Below are 19,686 nucleotides of genomic sequence, written 5' to 3' on the forward strand. Positions count from 1 at the left end.
TTAGAAGTACAGAAACAAAAGACATGGCAGGGTGGTGGGGGAGGACTTTGCAGCTGTCTGGCCCAACCCCTCATTTTACCAATGAGAAGACTGAGAAGGACTAATTGCCAATTGGTAACTGGGACCTGGAAGCCAGTGGCCTGTTTCAGGCTCCTAATCAGCACCACTACATCACACAGACTACTCCCACCTAAAACTCTGGCATCCTGTTCGGAGAGAAAGGTGAGGGCCATTCATCTCACATTGCTGCATTCTCATCTCATCAAGTGGATTAATGTGATTACGGAAATTATAATGAAAATGTATACCATCTGAGAGGCTTAAAAAGCAGCTCTACAATTTTTACTAAAGCTTGGGATCTTCCTGAGGAAAACCTAGGGTGTTTTGCCCGATTGTCAGCAACCGACCACTGCAACTTCACAGTCACTGCTGAATGGCAGAATGGGCTGTAGGTCAAGGGGGCTAGGGCCCTCTACCATTGGCATTACTTTTCACACCAAGAAGAGGCTCTCCCCTCAGGTGATAGCAGGGATCTTTTCCTCTGCCTGTGCTGTGCACAGCAAATGTGGTGCCAAACTTCTCATCATAGCTGAACTCAGCTTACTGAAGCAAGTAATAATACATACAACGAGACTCTAACTCTGAATATTTCTGACTAGAAGGGGTCCTCAATTTTTTCTTGTCCATGTGTAAGGTGTGTATGTGTGCAAGTTTGTATATATGTCTGTGTTTATATGTACGTATTGCAATTTCAGAGAATTTTGTTAGCATAGTAACTGGCCTGATACTGGATACCATTATCATATCTCATGAGTCATTGAAATGAGAGATAGTGGTTGGACAGGTTGATTTGAAGCTTGGAATTGGGAAGGTAAACAAAGGCTTTTCCCCTTAAAGCCAGCCTGTCAAGCATGTAATTAAGGCTTTCCACCTCGTCAGTAAGTTGCTGAGAACAAATCTATTATATCACACCCAAACACAGCACAGACAAGTTCCAGGGCAGTTGTAATAATTCCTTAACAGCTTTGGGCCTGTGTTTATATTTTCTCTTGACCTCTAATCTTGGAATGCTTGTGTTCCTGCATATGAGGCACTGTGAAGTCCTGTGTATGAGATTCAGGGTATGTTAGTCAAAACCAGCTTTATGCTTGGCAAATTGTTTTTAGAACATCATTTAGGGAGCATCAAAGGCTTTTTAGTCCAGATGTTTAAAAAGTATCTTAATATTCATACTTTTTTTGTAAACAAATAAAAATAAAACAAACCAACACCAAGGACTTTATCAAAATTTGAATATACATTTTTGGAAAGGACAAACCTTAAACTTCTTCCATCAAGCTCTACCTAGTGAATCGTCCCGGAAGATCTTTGCTGGGAGTAATTTTTGTCAGTCTGATGAACTAATATGAATTAAGTCTTTATTGAAAAGAGTATATATTAGTATGAATCTGATTGCATGGCTAAATTTTTGTGTTCCCTTTTTTCTCCTAGGCTATCTGGAGATCTCATTTGGAATAGGACATTTGACTCTTTCACTCTGGTCTTCCTCGATGACCTCTGCAGGAGACCATTCATTCATGGACTGTATTTTGTGAATAGAGTCTTAATTGCAAACATTTTTCTTGCTCATCCTCCACTTTGAGATGGATGACACTGAATGTCATGATAGTCTGGGTCCTCCTGGTGGATCCAAACTGGGGGCAGGGGGAGGAAAGTGTATGGCCTTTTCATTGAAGTCTAAGGGTAGGCCTGAAGTCAGGTGTGCAGAAATGAACAGTGATTATTCTGTTCTGGGAGGACTGTGCCCAGTTCCCACTATGTTGCCCTTGAGCACGTTGTATGATCTGCCCTGAGAGTGTTAAAACCTACATGCATATCTGAGAAAAAGTAAGTTTGTAAGCACCGTCAGTGGGGAGGAAATCCGCCCTTTGCTGTCTTCAGGAAACATACCAGTCTTATAGGAGATAGGGTCCTATAGAAATCACCCAGATGCTTCTCTGAGCATCTGGTAAGGCATGACTGGACGCTGTGTGGCTCTGCCCAGATGCTGGGAGATAGACTCAGTGACCTGAAGACCCCTTTGTGCCCCAGGACTTTAGGATTCTGTGATTTTCTGATTGTGCTGGAGCCATCCACTTGCTAAAGAAGGAATCCAGAGCCTAGTACAGGGACACACAGAAAAGTCACTGCAATGGAGTGTTTGTGTCACCCCAAATTCGTATGTTGAAACCCAACACATACCAATGTGATGGTATTTGGAGATGGGACCTTTGGGAAGTCATAGGTCATTAGTATAGAGCCTTTAGGATTGGGATCAGCAGCCTTAGAAGAAGAGGTCAGGGAGAAGGCTTGTGCTCTTTTTACCATGTAAGGACACAGAAAAAAAGCAGCCCTCTATAAACAGGAAAAGGACCCTGCCTAAGAACTTGACCACACTGGCACTCTGATCTTGGACTTGCAGCCTCCAGAAGTATGAGAAATCAATCTTGTTTGAGCCATGCAGTCTATGGTAACTGGTTACAGTAGCCCAGAGGGAGGCAGGAATAATGCTTAACTGGACCAACCCTCCCTGTTCTAGCTTTCCCTCTTCTCCTTGCCTTCAGCCCAGCCGACTACTGACATTTTGCCTTCTGATTTTAAGAGTTCCATTCATCTTCCCAAGGACCACTCTTCTATTGAGCTAGTCCTTTAGGGTGATTTTGTTATTCCTGACCAGGCTCCAGTCCTGTCCTACTAACCACAAGACTTAAATGCACAGTGATCATAATGATTAATAGTCCAGCACTTACAGCAGGTACTATAGTTATTTAAGAGGACAAAATATTTCCTATTATATGGGAGCATAAATCTCTTTTGGAAACACTGTAGTTATCACCAGAGGCATGTGCATTTCCATTTGATGAAGTAATCCTGAAGGATGGAGCCTTCAAAGCCCTATGTTTGGGATTGTTACTGAACTTTTTTTTTTTTTTTCATAAGTTACTTAATCACAAGGGCAGGGATTAAATTAGGTAGAGTCACTTGAATTCTACACTTGGAACCTTTCAGGGTAAAGGGACTGCTTGTTGGTGTGTTTATGGTCGTGGATAGAAACAAGCCTTGAACAGCAGGGGCCAAGTGTTGACAGGGCTCCCAAACATGACAAACTAGCTCCCACGGGGAGTCCTTCAGGGGGACAGGTCACTGCTGCAACCCCTCCACCATCTCTGGGTCTGGTAAATTACTGGGTATTTATCCCAAAGACATTTTGGTCTGTCATTCCCCAGGACTGTCCTGGTGGATGCAGGAGATGGGTGGAAAGTCATCTTTGCACTCCATTCCCCTTCTATCACCCCCATTTTGGCTATATCAGCCCTTGAAATGACCGACCTCCCTGCTTGCAGCTTCTCCATCCCTCCAACCACTTGTTCCCATTAAGAGCATGGTGACCTTTCAACAGTGAACTCTGCTTAAGTCTCTTCAGTGGCCCCTCCTTGTCCCCAGGATAAAGTCCATGTCTGAAGCCCTCTGGGACCAGGGCTGTCTTCTTTCTTGGCTTGTCTTTGGTTTCTCCCCCTGCACCCCAGAGTCAGGTCCTTTCCTTTCTCCTCTTCCTTGTTTTCATCCTCCTATTACTTGCCTCTATACTTGATATATGTGGCTCCCTCAGCTTACAATGTCCATTTTCATCTTTTTTGCCTTGTGAACTGCTTCTGGTCTGTAGCATAGTTCCTGCCACGTGTCCACACAACTCTAGTTGTTCTTTCCCCCCTGGGAACTTAGCTAGACTATGTTTCCCAGCCCCTTGGAAGCTAGCTGGAGCTGGTAACTATTTTGGCTGATGAGATGGGGATGGCAGCCATGCCCACACTTTTAGGCCTGGTCTTCAAAGCTTCCTGAATGCCCCTCTATACTTCTTCTCCCTTCCTTCTTCTTCTGGTCACATGCAGGGGATCCGTAGAGGCCCAGGAGGTGGTATAGCTGCCAGCAGGAAGAAGCCTGTTCCTCAAAGACTGTATGGAGGTGAATGTCCCCTCCTACCAATATCAAACCCACACTGAACTGTGGAGCAAGAAGTAACCTTCACTGTGTCAAGTGATTGAGACTCGATTTGCTTATGACAACAGTTAGCCCACCCTGACTGACATGGCACCCCTCCAGAATCATTCCCTGGGTAGGCAGCCTGTCCACCCTCTTCCAAATGCTACTTCCTCTCTCCTGTATTTCTCCAGTACCTTTTTCATACCCTCAGCTCACTGCTGTAACCTGTGTGTGCATCTATCTCCTTAACTAAGCTGTAAGTCCCCTTAGGACATGGACTGTGTTTATTTATCTTGGTATTCTGAGCGGACAGTTGGTAGTTAAACATGTGTTGAATGAACGCACAAATGTCTCTCTCAAATGAGCATGTGTGACTCCACGAGGTCTCCCCAAAACTGTTCATTACCATAAGGCCAGTGATCACAGTTTCTGTGCCCCTTCTGCTGGCCTCCCTTACCACACACCCTGATGATGGAAATATAGTACGTGGTTAATTTTCTTCCATTACCAGATGATAATTTTCCACATCAGCACACATGATAGAGGCAGGAGCTGTCACTCCTTCTCCTTCACTAACAGCCTTGTGACAGATAATATATCTTGATGTGACATGGGGCTTTTATCTGTCAGTATTTATGTGGAAGGAAGGGAGGGATAGGTGTTAGGAGCCAAGGGCAACTGTACTGTGGGTGGCTCTGCTTGGGGGCTGAGCACTGGTTATCAGAAGAAGTGGATCAAAGGAAATTTAGGATGCCTCATCTCCCCTTAGATCCCTTTGCTGAGCTACTTCCAGCTCCCAGGTGTGTCGATCTGTTTGAAAAGCACCAAATTAAAATCGGCACTTTACTGGGTGCCTACCCTGGGTGAGGCTGAATGGGCAGATCCATTGTTCAAAGGGTTTTGTGGTTTCAGGCAGGTGACAAGACTTTTCCAAAAACACCACATATGAACTCCTCGCTGTGAGGCTGTCCCTGGCCAGGATTCTTCCTCTGGGCCTCTATAATGCCGAGGCTGCTAGGATTATCAGAGGTTTGAAAGCGATGACCCCATTGCACTGCATAATCTGCATTGTCAGAGACAAACTATATCATGTACCTCACAGTGGACTTGCCAAGGCAGGAGACTGGATGGTCAGTGAGCTAGAATACCCCATTCCTGGAGCATTCTGGTTGACAACACTATCCTTTTTTTTTTTTTTTTTTAATTTTTTTTTTCAATGTTTATTTATTTTTGGGACAGAGAGAGACAGAGCATGAACGGGGGAGGGGCAGAGAGAGAGGGAGACACAGAATCGGAAACAGGCTCCAGGCTCTGAGCCATCAGCCCAGAGCCCGACGCGGGGCTCGAACTCACAGACCGCGAGATCGTGACCTGGCTGAAGTCGGACGCTTAACCGACTGCGCCACCCAGGCGCCCCACAACACTATCCTTTAATCAAGTCCCAAAGGACCCTGAACTGAAAGGAATTCTGACAGGTCATATTCATGTTTTCTTTCAAGCAAGATTATCTCTTAAACCATTCCAAATGGACGTTTTTTTTTTTTTTTTAAAGATTAAACATATTTTATTTTATTTTATTTTATTTTATTTTATTTTATTTTATTTTATATTTTAAGTAGGCTCCATGCCCAACATGGGGCTTGAACTCATGACTCTGAGATCAAGAGTCACATGTCCTACTGACTCAGTCAGCCAGGCACCACCCCAAATGGATAGTTTTTTAAAAATATTTCAGAGACAGAGAGAGATAGAGCACATGAATGAGCTGTGGAGGAGCAGAGGAAGAGAGAGAGAGAGAGAGAGAGAGAGAGAGAGAGAGAGAGAGAATCTTAAGCAGGCTCCATGCTCAGAGAGAAGCCTGACATGGGGCTAGATCCCACAACTCTGGGATCATGACCTGAGCCAAAATCAAGAGTCAGACACTCAACCAACTGAGCTGCCCGGGCACTCCCAAGTGGACAGTTTTTGATCTCAGGTAACTTTTTTTTTTTTCGCTTGAGCAAGATAATGCCATCACTTCCTGTTATGCTTCAAACATAGTTCTTATAATCATAAAGCTCATCCTTTCTCTCTTTCTTTAAACATCAAACTCATGCCCCTTTATGTTAACATTTAAGATCAGTTTTCCCTGCCACTTTCTCCCCTCTGCTGTCCTCCCCTCTCCCCCTTTCCTCTATCTTGCTTTGCCCATTAGACTGAAGGTAATAAATGCTGTAAGGAAGGAGATGAAAAGGTTACTCTGGCCTCTGGGGGGTTAGAGAGGCCCTCTTCTAGTACCCTTCTGGCTGGAGGAGGAGGACAGTCAATACAATACTGAGGGGAGAGATCATGGTATAAGGAATATATGGGTATAAAGGTATATAGTACAGGGTCAGCAGAACTGGACTCAAGGCCTACCTACCTGAGGTTAGGTGCAATGTGCAAGCTATAGGACATGAACAAATGAACTTCTCAGAGCCTCAGTTTTTCCATCTATAAAATGGGACATGAATATCTACATAAGATGATCTTGGAGAAGATTAAATGAGATAATCTATGTCTTTCCCCCCTTGCATGCAAGGAAAAGACATGTCCCCTGTCATGCCCTTAGCTCTGTCCTGCCTCAACAAGGAGAGCCCATAAAGGGCTGATATGTGTCCAGTATCCAATCTCATAATACAAAAACCACAAGCTGTGTGCCCCCTCAGCACAATGACTCCCCCTCAGGGAGAGAATGTGGGAGTGGAGGATCTCACCCCCTTGATCCATTGACCATCAAGCTTTTTCTTTCAGTGGGCCTATAATTCTACCTCCTTCCAGCTGTTCATCTAGGCCTACTTTCTTAGCCCCTAAATAATTTCTACCCAGACTTCCAGTGCTGATACATTCTCTGAGGGCCTACTCTGAGTATGGGTAAGACTAGACAAAGGGTATTTGGCCAAGTAGGTAGCAATGTAGATATATAAAACTTTAATATTCTTGATCCAAAGACTTGGATTCAACTCAATTTGGTTCAATCTTTTTTGGATAGGGGTAGTCTATTAATTATAAATCACTGTACTGGATGCTGAGTGGGAGAATGAATAAGAAGTTATTAAAGCATATTTTCTGCCTCCCAAGAGCTTTCTGTATGACAAGAGGGCTGGGCCATCTCTACTCACACTGGTGAAGCAGGGGAGAGGTCGAGAGTGTCTGACAGTGCTTGTCCTGAGAGGGAAAGTCTGGGAGGACTGAAGACATGCTCCTGGTACTGAGCTGGTAGGCAGGGTTGGAGCAGGTGAGGTGAGGAGGGAAAGGGTATTTTAGGGAGAGATGCATCAAAGTCCAGAAGCAAGAAAGTAGCAGACCTGTTTGGAAAAAAAGAGTAGTCTAGTTTTTCTGAGGGTGAATAGAGAGTGATATGCTCAAGCTATTGGCTGGGATAGATCAGAGGTGCTGGCAATACTGAGAGAAGATGTTCAGGCTTTATTTTACAGTTGTGCAGAGACATTTAAAGGTTTCTAGCAGGAAACTGACATGTCAGCTCTAGAAATATGAATTTGGCCACATCATGCAGGGTGTATGGAAGTGGGGCTGGCGGGCAGGGCAGCCATATGGTTACTACCTGGGGGAAGAGAGGTGGAGAGAAAGGGAAGGACGGGGTGAGGGGACTCTCCATGGGGCAGGAGGAACTGATAAGACCTGACAGTTGACTGAATGGAGGAAGGATCACAGAAGAGGAGGAGTGGGGAGAAAGAGGGAGGAAGAAGAAGCCCTCTGGCCCAGTGGCCTGTAGTCAGGAGGGTAGTGAAGTTGCTAGAGACAGAAGAAGGCTTGGAAGATGCTGGTTTGGGCTGGAACTCTGGTTGGAAGGCAGAGGATGCTCTCTCCCAGGCACTGGAGAAGGAATGGACCTTCCAGGCTCTGGGGCCCCACCGAGGACTCCTGGCCTTGCTCAGTCCTTTAAGATCTAACAGCCTCTTTGCTCTGCCCCTGCTGAGTGCACGGTTGGCCAGTGATCCCAAGAAGACATCTCCCACTTATCCCTTCACATGGCAAGAGCAGCAGGAGTGATCTGGTGGCTCAGTGGGTAATCTTGTGTCTCCAGGAAACTTCAGCATTGCCTGGCAAGTACCTGGCTGAGTGCTTGCTGCCATGGGTGCTAGATCTAAAAAGGTGTAAGAAGCCCTCTTCTGGTACATTTCTCAGCTGGTGTTGACTATTTTACTCACTGTAAATGTAACCATTTGTCTTCTTGTTGGGTGTAACTGATTTTTGGCACAAGCCCCCCTAAAGATATAACCCTGTGTGTGCTCTTGTGCTCCCCCAGCTTGCCTTTTTCTCCTTCATATGTCATCACCACAGAGCCCTGGGCCCTGCAAGGATGCAGGAAGCTTCCTTCTGTCTTGAAAGGGTGTTGAACTGGGAGTCTCCCTGAGTGGGTGGGGGTAAGGGGTAGGGAAGGGGTGCGTACGTGCTTCCAGAGCAGGAGCAGTTATTAACCTATAACTTCACACACCAGTCAGGCACCTTTACACTGACCTAAGGCTGGTCACGGGCAGGCCATCAAAGTCTGTCAAATTCTATGGGGCTTTTACTTCTCCATTCCTCCAGAAGCATATAGCCATCATTCACTGAGAAGATTGTCATGGCTCAAGGTTAACAAGCTTTACCCCAAACTGGTTTTGCTGTAAGAAGTATATGGCAGCTCACTGAAATTGCTATGTTCAACTTCTCACTTATGTTCAATACCACCCCTCATGCAGCTCTTCCACTGTTCCCAGGGCTGGGACAATGGCATCTATAATCTTGCAGGGCCAGACAGCACAGCAGCCAGATTGTGCTCCAAAGGCAGATGGCTACCTATGGAAACCCCCGCCTGGGTCTCTGTTATGACATGACCCCCCTAGGGGAGGTACCACACACAATGCTACCACTGGAGCCAGAGAATCCACAAAATAGTGTCACTGCAGAGCCCTGGTGCATAGCAACTCCCACTAGACACTGGCATCTTCAGGGCACAGCTCTCTCTCATTTCTCAAGAGCTCCCCACACCTTTCCATGACACTGCAATCCTTCTACCTTGCCACTGTCCTTGCTTATGTGGGTTCCATGCCCATTTGCCTGGCTTCAAATGACACTTTGCAAGAGTGGAGAATGATTCAGAGCTAGTGGACAACAGATGTATATATGAAAGTACTCCAAAAGACAGTCATCAATGATGCCACAAGAAAGTCACTTCTGAACAGATAGAACAAAGTAGCTGTGATGGTCAGGGCTTCTGTGTCCTAACAGCCCAGGGCAAGGTGGAAGATCCTTTGCCAAAACTTGCTTATGGACAGGCACTCACAAACTCTTGTAAATCACTTGCATTATATGTGCAGTAATATTTCCAAGCCCAGGGATTTGTCAAGAAGTAGGGACACAGGGTGAATTAAAAGCAGCTGGCTGAGGACCTCACAGTGTAGCCTAGCAGGCATGCGAAGAGGGGGACACATCCCAAGTGCCATGGGAGGAGTGAGGGACAATTGGGGAGAACCATCTGACAAGGCTTCCGTGAGGAGCATCATGGTGTGGTGGAGAGTCCTGAATGGTGAATCAGGGGACCCGGCTCTGAGTCCCGCCCTCTCCAATAATCAGCTCAAGTGAGCTGTTCCTATCTTGGACTCCAGTTTCTTCACCTTATCTCAGGCCACATTCCAACACTAAAGTTTTAGGGCCCTTGTTTGGACCAGCTGGGAATTAATGGGGGTGGGGGAGCAAGAGTTACCTGGGGTCTGCACAGCCCGCTGTCACTGAGCAGCATGGGGTCAGGACAGCCCTCTCACACATGGTAATTAAAGGGTACAAAATAATGGAGTCAAGGAAAAAACAGTAGTTAATGTTTCATCTCATGCAATCTGAGCCAGATGCTTGGTGGGATTCTGTCACAAAAATCTAGACGTGTGGTAACCCCTGACCGTGAGCTAAGTCCACGGTAAATACTGACTATATGGATTAAATTGTAAAAAAAAAAAAAAAAAAAGTTGAAATAATGATGCACATGCCCTTGACATGTGTACAACGTAAATCAGTGATTTTCAGATTACTGCTCTTGAGCCACATGGGGCCTTTTTGTGGGCAACCTGCTGCTCTCATAAGTCCTCAGATTTCTGTATTTCAATAATACACTATCCCAGACTCTGCAGGGCATGTAGCAGTCACGCGGCTCTGTCGGGTAATGATGATTGGAAAAGTGGCTCCCGAGTCACATAACTGAATACCACTGGTGTAAATATTTAATCCTGCTTATCTATGTGGAAATTCAATGTTTCACTTCCACCGTCTGTCTGTCTTTTATATGCTCATCCACATAAATGTCTGTCAGACTGCAAGCTTTAGAGGGCTGGGACTGCATTTAAAATGTCTTAATGATATGAGACAGAGATTCCCATATGGGTAGATATTTAATACATGCATTTTTTGATCTTGAGGAGGAAAAAGAAAGAAGAAATTTCTGAATTTATCTCTTTCTCTATGGCTTCTCTCTAACAACTGGCCTTCTATTAGATTCAATATTGAAGCTGGAAAAAGGGCCCTGTCTCTTGGAGCAGCACATCTCTACCAGTGGGCTCTGTGCAGCAGTGATAGTTTTCTAAGTGGTCCCTTCAAAAGGGATGTTCGTTGCTGCTTGGAGGGAGAGGGAAGGCCTCTGCATTACCCTGATCTTTACCCAAGAGGAGCAGGGCTTGAAGGCTAAGACACATGTGGCTGCCTGCTTTGGAAGTGACAGAAGCAACAGTGCACAAGCCTACCCTCTGCTTGCTTCACCTCTTTTGGGCCCAGAAACACTTCATGAGTGTAATTTTCTCCTTCTCCTAAGGCTGTCTGTAACCAGTGGCAGAGGCATTGCCTAGTACTGAAATGACTATAGATGGGGATATAATGCAAGGTTGGCCTTTAGACACTAACCTCTTAGGGTCACATGCAGGCTGGATTACATGAGTCTCCTCCTCTCCTCTTTCTGGAAACACTTAGACAGCTGACAGCTAGGTCATGCCAACAACAGAGGGTCTTCAAACAATGCTTGATACCATTCTGTGAAGTAGCTAAACTCAAGAGATTCATGAAAGAAGACTCTGATTTGCCCTCAAGCTTTGACCCTAACCATTTCACCCACTTGCTCTTGCTGAGGCACCGGTGACCTCCACATTGCTAAGCCCAATGATTCGCTTTTGGCGCTCACTTTGCTTGACCTCTGAGCAGCACGGACCCTCCTTCACTTTTCCTCCTGTCTGTCTGGCAGTGCCGGTCTAAGTCTCCCTTGCTGGTTATTCCTCATCACCCCTGTCTCCAAACATCACTGGGGCCCAGGTTCTTGGAATGCGTCTCACTTCTGTCTATACTACACCCTAGTATGGCAGCTAGGCTAATGCTGACTCTGCAAATTATAATTCTGTCCCAGACCTTTTCCCCAGACTTAGATTTATCCCAAGTGTTCACTCAACATCTCCACTTGGAAGTCTAATGGACATTTCAAACTTAAAGGTCTACAATGGTTTTCATGATATTCCTGCCCTGACATCCTTTCTCTCCCCATCTTCCCTGTATCAGTAAATGAGGACTCTACTCCTACTACTTTGAGGACAACCACCTTGGGATCTCCCTGACTTCTCTCTCTTTCACATCTCATATGTTATATGTCAGCAAATGCTGCCATTGTAGAGCCTGACTGCATTACATCATGTTACCAGGACAAGGCTGAACACCGTCTCTTGAGGCAGTAGCTTCCCACCTGGCTCTCTGCTTCACCCTTACTCACCTTCATTTCATTTTGCACATGATGGCCAGGGGGATCCTGTTAAATTTTACATAAATAAAAATCCTGTGTGGGTCGTATCTTTTCTCAGCTTGAAACCACCTGAGGCTTCTTGGCTCCCTTCTAGTAAAAGTCCAGATTCTTATAATGATTTTCATGATCTACTCCTTGATTAACCTTGGACCTCATCTCCTACCACTGTCCCTGTTTTTCACTCCTCCCCAGTCACATTAGCCTCTTTTCTGTTCCTATGTCAGCCATCTTCCTGCTTCAAGGCCTTTCCATTGGCTGTTCCCTTTGCTTGGAATGCTCTTTCCCCAAATATCTATATGGTTCATTTCCTTACGGCCTTCAAGTCTTTATTCAGATGCTACCTTCTCAGTGAGGTATTTCCTGGCCACCTCCCCTAGAATTGCAACCTCTCAACACTTCTTCCTCCCTCTCACTGTTTTATCTTTCTCTACAGTACTTACCACTCTCTGTCATACTAGTTAATTTATTGTCTATCTCCCCACTAGAATATAATTTCCATGAGGGCAGGGAGTTTTGACTATTTTGTTCATTGCTATATCCCCAGTGCCTAAAAAGTGCCTGGCACAGAGTTGCCCTGAATTAATGGATGGACAGAAGGAGGGAGGAAAGAATGAACTAGAATATGTTTTTGCATATCATTTCACTGGAAACATCATTTACTCTAATTACTTAGAGACATGCTTCTCAACTATGCCCTTTCTCTCTGTTGTCTTTCCAACCCCTGTTCCTTCTACTTCCTCAGTGGTTTTGCTGCTTTTCCTAGAAAAAATGAGTAATTGGGCCCCTTTATGTAAGCCCAGCTACCATGGAATGTGCCATTAAACTGTCCCTGTGCTGGAGACAGCTCCGTCTCACCGGTGCTCACCACCAGTGGCATTTTGTAAGTGCTGACAGGGATTCTGCCTGAAAGTTGCCGGGGTCATTGATGAAGAGTGATGATACCTTTTTGTTTTTTTAAATGACCACCTACTTTTTGAGCTGAAAAGAACTGGTAACTACACTAACCTGTAATCTTTTAACAATTTCAAAGGCTAAGATGTTACTTTAATTGAAACACACGTGTAATTTGTAACAGCATTTCTCTCCTCCTATTTGTTTTGAAGGGCAAACTATGAAGTTCTGAAGAAGAGAATATAGTTACTAAGCCACACACTTGCCTTTTCTGCAGATCTTTTCGTTGCCAACTCCTTAATAATTTAATCACATCAATTCTGCTTTTAATTGGACTTCCCCAATAGACAGTCCTTTGGCCCCATTTCTGGCTCCGTTCCTAAGTCTCTCACATTCACTTCATTGCAAATGTCTATTTTACTCTCTATATCTTGCTTTTTCGATACATATTCCCTTGCCTCATTCCCTAGAACTGTTCCACCACCATCTCCACAACTGAAGGAGCCAGGTTCTCATTCTGTCCTCCGAGGACAGGTTGGCTGAGGATGAGAAGTAGACCCAAAAGTCTTCTCCAGCCATGAGGAAAGAGTATGAGGTGAGAGGCACAACAGTCTCCAGAGTTTGATTTCATCCATGTTTGAGCTTATGAAAATTTGGCAGAAACTTTGCCCATTGAGTAGGCAGTTCAGTATGCTCTTCCCAAAGTTTAGCCAGATGGTGGGTGGATGGGTCTTGTCAATGTGATCTGCTCCAGCAGCAAAGAATACTTCCTACTGGAAATTCCTTAGAATTTTTTCACTTAATGGGCAAGGCAGGAAGCAGCATACTTCTCCATGGAAGCTCTTGCGTTAGCCAGAGAACAGGAGAACTATATGTCTATGTAGATGGCAATTAATTGCTTAGCAAGTAGTGGATACTGAACATTTTTAATAACATGGGAAGAAACATGTTCATCACCATTACTCACGAGTTAGGGGTTCCACCCTGACTCAAGGTGAAGAGAGGAGCCAAGACGCCATTTCCTGTGTCTTTGAGGTAAGCTTCTCTGTCACTCACAGGTCAACTTATCTATTCACCAAACCATTCAGTCCACCAACTGTTCAACTACTCCACAGTACCATTAACAGTATAAAATTAGGTGCCAGGCATTTTTCCAGAACGACCCTCAATGGCATTATTGCTCACTGTTACAATCCATCAAAGGTGTTGCCTTCCAACTTGCCAAACTACTTAGTAGAGCATAAGGGTCTCTTCAGGTTGTTAATTTATGTTGTTACCAGTCCCTTGTTGTTTGTGTGTTTTAATTTTGTATTTTCATCTTGAGCAGAGTTATTAGAAAGGGAATAGTTGATAGATGATAGTTAAATCAGTCTCTGAAATGAGGGAGCAGACATTCTGTTCTTTGTTCTCATCTTTGACTGTCTTCTTCTCTTTTCCCTGCACCTGCTCCTTCTCCCAGATTCCCAATTAGAATTCAGTTACTAATGAGTAGAAACACAAAGAAATCAACTGGGGAGGGGTTTGAACACAATGGACATAATTAATGCCTACTCACAAGGACAAGAAACTGGACTCACATGTTAGAGACACATATGTGTGTTAGGATATATATGTACACACATTCCTACACAGTAGGGATTTTAAAACTCTAATGGGAAGACCATAATCTAACCCCTGCCCAAAGAGATGGAGCCTGGAGGAAGATGTCTGATCAAAAAAAAAAAAAAAAAAAAAAAAAAAAAAAAAGAGTCCAACTTAGCAAAATCTCAACTGTCTTTTAGACTCTTTGGATTCTAAAAGGAATATGAGGCTTTACAGATCAACAGCTATTATTTCCCATCTGTGACTGATTTCTATGAGCAGAAATGATCACAATCAATGCTACAAATGTTGCTCCAGGTAGACAAACTGTAAGGACAAGTTGGTGGTAGAAGGTTTCACTGTTCGGGACTCTGTCTCCTCCCTCTCCCAGAACCCAGCCCAAGACAGGACAGCTGCTCACTGTTTCGGGGCTTCTCCTCATCCATGCCTTCGTCCTCGTTCTCAGGGTCGATGTCCTCTGCCTGGGTGATCCAGTCCAGGTAGCCCTTCAGGTCCTCTTCCAGCTGCTGCTTCTCTCGCAGCTTCTGGAAGTCTCCCCGAGCCTTGGCCTTCTCTCTCTCTTTGGAAAACTCTCTGGCAAGAGAGAGTGGAGTGGCAGGGTAGGGGAGCACACAGAGGAAGAGGGCCAGGTGGGTGGGAAGGAGAGATGGAGATAAGAGGAAATAAAGGGATTAATTTCTTCTCTTTGCACCAGGAGACCTGCCCACCTGCCCCTGCTTTCTACAGACAGCATTCTCTCATCCCAGGCTTTGTCTTCACTCTCACATAAACAGAAAGTCACTGAAGCGGACATTCTTGACACAGGCCACCAGAGTACAAAGTAACGGATAAAGTCCATTTCATTATTCTTGGATCATGGTCACAGACTTTGTCTTTTAATAGTGACTGTACTCCAGTGACCTGGAAACCCTTTTCAAACAGTCACTTAAAACCTCCATGACAGTTTTGGACCATGCACTTTCATTCTCCCCTGGAATTGGGTGGCCACTGGAAAGCCTTACAAACATCTCTGGATGACAAAGGTGTTAGGACTGGTGGTGTGCCAAAGCCCACTCACCTGCACTGGCTCCTGGGAGCCCACCACACACAGCTCTTTGCTGCTCTAGCTTCACTAATATCTCCTTGTGGCTTGAAATTGGCCACGGTGGGAATATTTACACCATGGAAATTGGCAAAATGCTACAAACTAGGGCTTTTTCTCCCCGCAGAGCCGATTGGTAAATATTTACCAGTACACCACTGATTTAAGGCCCAGGAGATTTAACCTCCTTAATCTCTATTCTTACTACTAGAGCTCGTTTTGCCACTTTTAACATGCCTGGAAGGATTTCTAATCTAGAGAAAGTTCTTCCCCACGAGGAGACAAATGAGGACTCCAAACACAAGAAAATGTCCTGGGGGCTGCCCTTTATGTTAAAAAAGAAATGTAATCAGAATGGAAAAATATATAAAAGAAAGATGATATAAAAGTTAAATGATGCATTCAGTTTAAAGTAATCATGAGTAGAAATTGGAATTGGATTGGGATTTGCTGAAAGAAGGGCGTACTGAAAAATTTCTGACAAAATTGGTATTTCTTTCCTATTTTCTGATTCTGTTCTTATTTTCTCTCTGACTTCAAATGCACTTTCTAGCAAGAAAGGGGCTGGCAGCAGAAGGAGATATTCAAGAGGGCTAGTTCCGAACTCTTAATGCCTTTTCTTTCAAAATAGGACTATAGGAGCATTTTCGTCTTTGATATTTAGTCAATGGGAAATGGGGCCCTTGGTGGTGGTGGTGGTGGTGGTGGTGGTGGTGTGTGTATGTATGACATGTACTGGGCATCTTGGTTAGTTCACAGAGACCTGATTCTTCCTTCTCTTACAAGTAAAGGCCTAGTTCAGGGCAGGAGGCTGTAGCAATCACCTTGAAGGCACAAGCCACGCTAAGGAAAGGCACCTTGGAAGGAGGGGCACAGCAACAAATCATAGAGGGACAAAAGCTCAGGGCCTGAATCCATTCAGTCCTGTAGAGGTGCCTCTGTCACCACATCCACTATCTATTTAGTATTTGCATTTTGCTTATGTGGCCTCAGAGCATACAGATTTTTAGCATTCACTATTTTTATGGTGAAATGGGGTTAGGACAAGGAGTGGTCTAGGGAATTTTTTAATTGGGAGATGCGGGGGCTCTCAAGCTAACGAGTTTTCTTGAACTGCTGTCTTAATGATGCTCTGCTTTGGATGGAATTTTCTTCTTAAATTTGATTGAATCCAGTTCTAATTGGATTGAACTTGCTCTTTCTCCGGCTTCCTGCCAACTGGCAGTACCTTATTTTCTTCCAAGGAAGTTTAATGCCAGGGAAAAGCAACCAGATTGACAGCTCAAAATGAAGATGGAAGCTTTGCCTTGCTTTGTTCCCTCCCTCCTTTTGCTGTTGCGGATGAGCATGGATATGCCCCCTATATCTGGGCATACCACCTGGGCTGTAGGCGTGTTCTTTAGAGATGGTCACCTCATATGGTAGTTCCTTCCCCATGCAAATCCACTCCAATAGCTGTGCTTCCAGGACCCTTCTCTGGACTATCATTATGCCCTCATACATTTGCATTCTCCATTCCTTTTCTGTGGAATGGGTTTGGAGTTGTAAGGTGACTTAATAGTTATGGGTTCACTTTAGCTCTTTTGGATTATTTTGCAGAGGTCTCAAGTTGTAGTTACAAGACAACTACCCATCCTTCTGGAGTCAGGAGAACGGGGTTGGAATCAAACTGGAGTAGGGACAATCGATCCAGTCTTATGTTACAGCATTTGCCCCATGGAATGAAAGTTCATCATCCATACTCCAAGACTCTGGGGAACTTACATAAATATCCATGAGGTTGTATTGGGGGTGTGAAGGGAATGGAGAAGAGGCAGGACTGGATCTGAAGTCCTTCTGGCTCCCTTTGGCTCCTATAGTGTGAGGGGTATAACTAGGCTTGTGGCTGGATGGAAGGTGAGTCACAGTTTCTCTCTCCAGATCCCACGCAGTAAGGGATTTTCTGGTCCGCTTTATCTCCTTGCCTGGATGCTAGCCATGTGCCTGCTCTGGGGACTGAACTAATGAAAACATGAAGCCCCAGCCTGATGGGCTGTGCTGGGCCCAGGGACCAGAGCTGGCCAGACAATCAGCCATAGCCATGGCATTTGTTATAAGGCAGGAGCACAGCTCTTCACAGCAATGGCCGATGTGAAAAGTGAGAGGTGGAATAGAGAGCTGGGGCCAGTATTCAGTAATGTAAAGCACACAGAGGGAGGTGCATGTGGAAAATCCAATCAATACAGAGGGCTTGGTGGGGCTCTAGGCCCTCTCATGATCAATATAGTCGATTCTCATTATTCATAGATTCTGTATTTGCGAATTTGCCTACTTGCTAAAACTTATTTGTAACTCCCAAATTGATATTTGTGTGCCATTGTGGTCATATGTAGATATGTGCAGCATGGGGTAAAACTGGAATCACACTCCTAGCTGAGGTTAAACAAGGCAACACTCTGCCTTTGTTTCAGCTCTTATACTGTAAACAAGTGTACTTTTTATGGTCTCTTTAGTGCCATGTTTTTCACATTTCTGCACTTTTTATTGGTGGTTTTTCTGTTAAAAATAGCCCCCAAACACAATGCTGAAGTGCTGTCTAGTGTTCCTTAGTGCAAGAAGGCTGTGATGTGCTTTACAGAAAAAGTACATGTGTTAGATAAGCTCCATTAAGGCATCAGTGATAGTGCCATGAGCACAATGTTAATGAATCAACAATATATATTAAATAAGATGCCTTTAAACAGAAACACACATAAAATAAGGTTATGTATTGGTTATTTGACAAAAATCTTGTGACTATAGACTCACATGATCCTAGCCCTGTATTTCTCCTAAGAGTAATGGTTTAGTATTCATTAACTCAATGTTCATGGTGACCTCATAAAGCATAACTATACAGAAAATGAAAATGACTATAGATGTTGCTATCTCTTCTGCTTTCACCCACAAAGAATGCATGTCCTGGCATTTCTCTTGCTTCTTTCTGGGCCTAGACATTGTGTCTTAACTATGTGCCATGGGCCAGGCATGCTATCAGGTTGCAAAATGCCTCTCCACCAAGACCCCTGCTGTTTCGGGGAGACACACCCATTTCCCAGTGGGAAAGGGGACAGGATGGCTCTCCATCTAAGAGATCCTGAGTTCTTTGTCTACTGAAAGCACATGTCTGAAGTTCTCTGCAATCACTTAAAAACAAAGAGTGACCAGATTCCAGAGGCCAGGAACTTCTACCTGACCACAATTTAAGTACAATGTTGGGAATCTCACTGTCACTGCTTTAATTTTAGTAGGCTGGAGACAGAGATTTCTGGAGAGAAAAGCAAATATAATCCAATTCTTGTTGGTGGTAATACCAGTCCTGTAAGCTTGTGAGGATCAATAGATAATGAACACTAAACCATTTTGAAAAAAAAATCCATGAGATGTATATTCTTTACGCTGACTCCATCTGGCTTCATGAGGAAGAAGATGCTCTAGATATGTGAAGGTTCTAGGTAAAGGATGCCTAACTCTCTGGTGACCAAAATCTCAAAATTTCTATTTTTTACTTTATAGAGTGTCATCTTTCCTTCTTGCTTTAACAGAATAGTCCAAGCACAATTTAACTTTTTTTGGTGACTGAAGGACATAATTTATGAGGATGAGCTACTGTGTTGGACTGTAAATAATATAATCACTAACTGATGGGTGTAGGGGTTCTTCTTGTTGGGGTTCTTTCTGTTCCCAGTGGCTGTTTCCAGCAGCCAGCCTATGGGTTGGTTCTGCTTCCTCTCTGCTCCTCTCATCCCTCCTCACTACACTTACTGCTATTCACCTCTCTGCTTCTTGACTATGATTTAGGAATGTAGGATTAACTGGTTAACTGGGTTTGGGGACAGTATAACATGGAGGATAGGGGCAGAGGCTGTGGATTCCCATTGGCTGGGTTTAACCCTGGATCCTCCATTTTCATCTGTAAGAATTGAAGTGAAATTTCCTCATCTGAGCCTCAATTTTATTCTCTATAAAATGGAGCTATAAGTAACACCTAACTCATAGGGTTTTTGTGAACACTGAATGAGCTATATACATGCAGCTCCATGCATAGAGCCTGCCATGGAGAATGATGGTTACTGTTCATGTTATCATTGGGACAGTGAATTTTGTGGAGCTCTGAGAGTTTTTTGGATACTTTTGGGAGGTTGGCTTAATCAGAAGTCTGAATGATGAATAAGTGGGATTTTGGTTGTATTATTGTGGTGACTTTTATATTACTGTCCTGTTTGATCAAGATGGTGACTCAAAACTGAAACCACTGCCACCATGTGGTCAGCCAATAAGAGCC

General features: G+C 44.4%; 1 protein-coding gene across 50 annotated transcripts in view; it reads right to left on the reverse strand.

The window, feature by feature from the left end:
- Positions 1 to 19,686, reverse strand: part of CACNA1C (calcium voltage-gated channel subunit alpha1 C) — a 757,779-nt gene that overhangs the window by 172,490 nt on the left and 565,603 nt on the right. For all 50 annotated transcript variants that reach the window (XM_045465322.1, XM_045465309.1, XM_045465310.1 and 47 more), the window contains exon 9: positions 14,703 to 14,875. In XM_045465322.1, coding sequence (XP_045321278.1) covers positions 14,703 to 14,875 — 173 coding nt within the window. The remainder of the gene's footprint in view (positions 1 to 14,702; positions 14,876 to 19,686) is intronic.

Source organism: Leopardus geoffroyi, chromosome B4, assembly GCF_018350155.1.
Source record: "Leopardus geoffroyi isolate Oge1 chromosome B4, O.geoffroyi_Oge1_pat1.0, whole genome shotgun sequence".
Taxonomy (NCBI): domain Eukaryota; kingdom Metazoa; phylum Chordata; class Mammalia; order Carnivora; family Felidae; genus Leopardus; species Leopardus geoffroyi.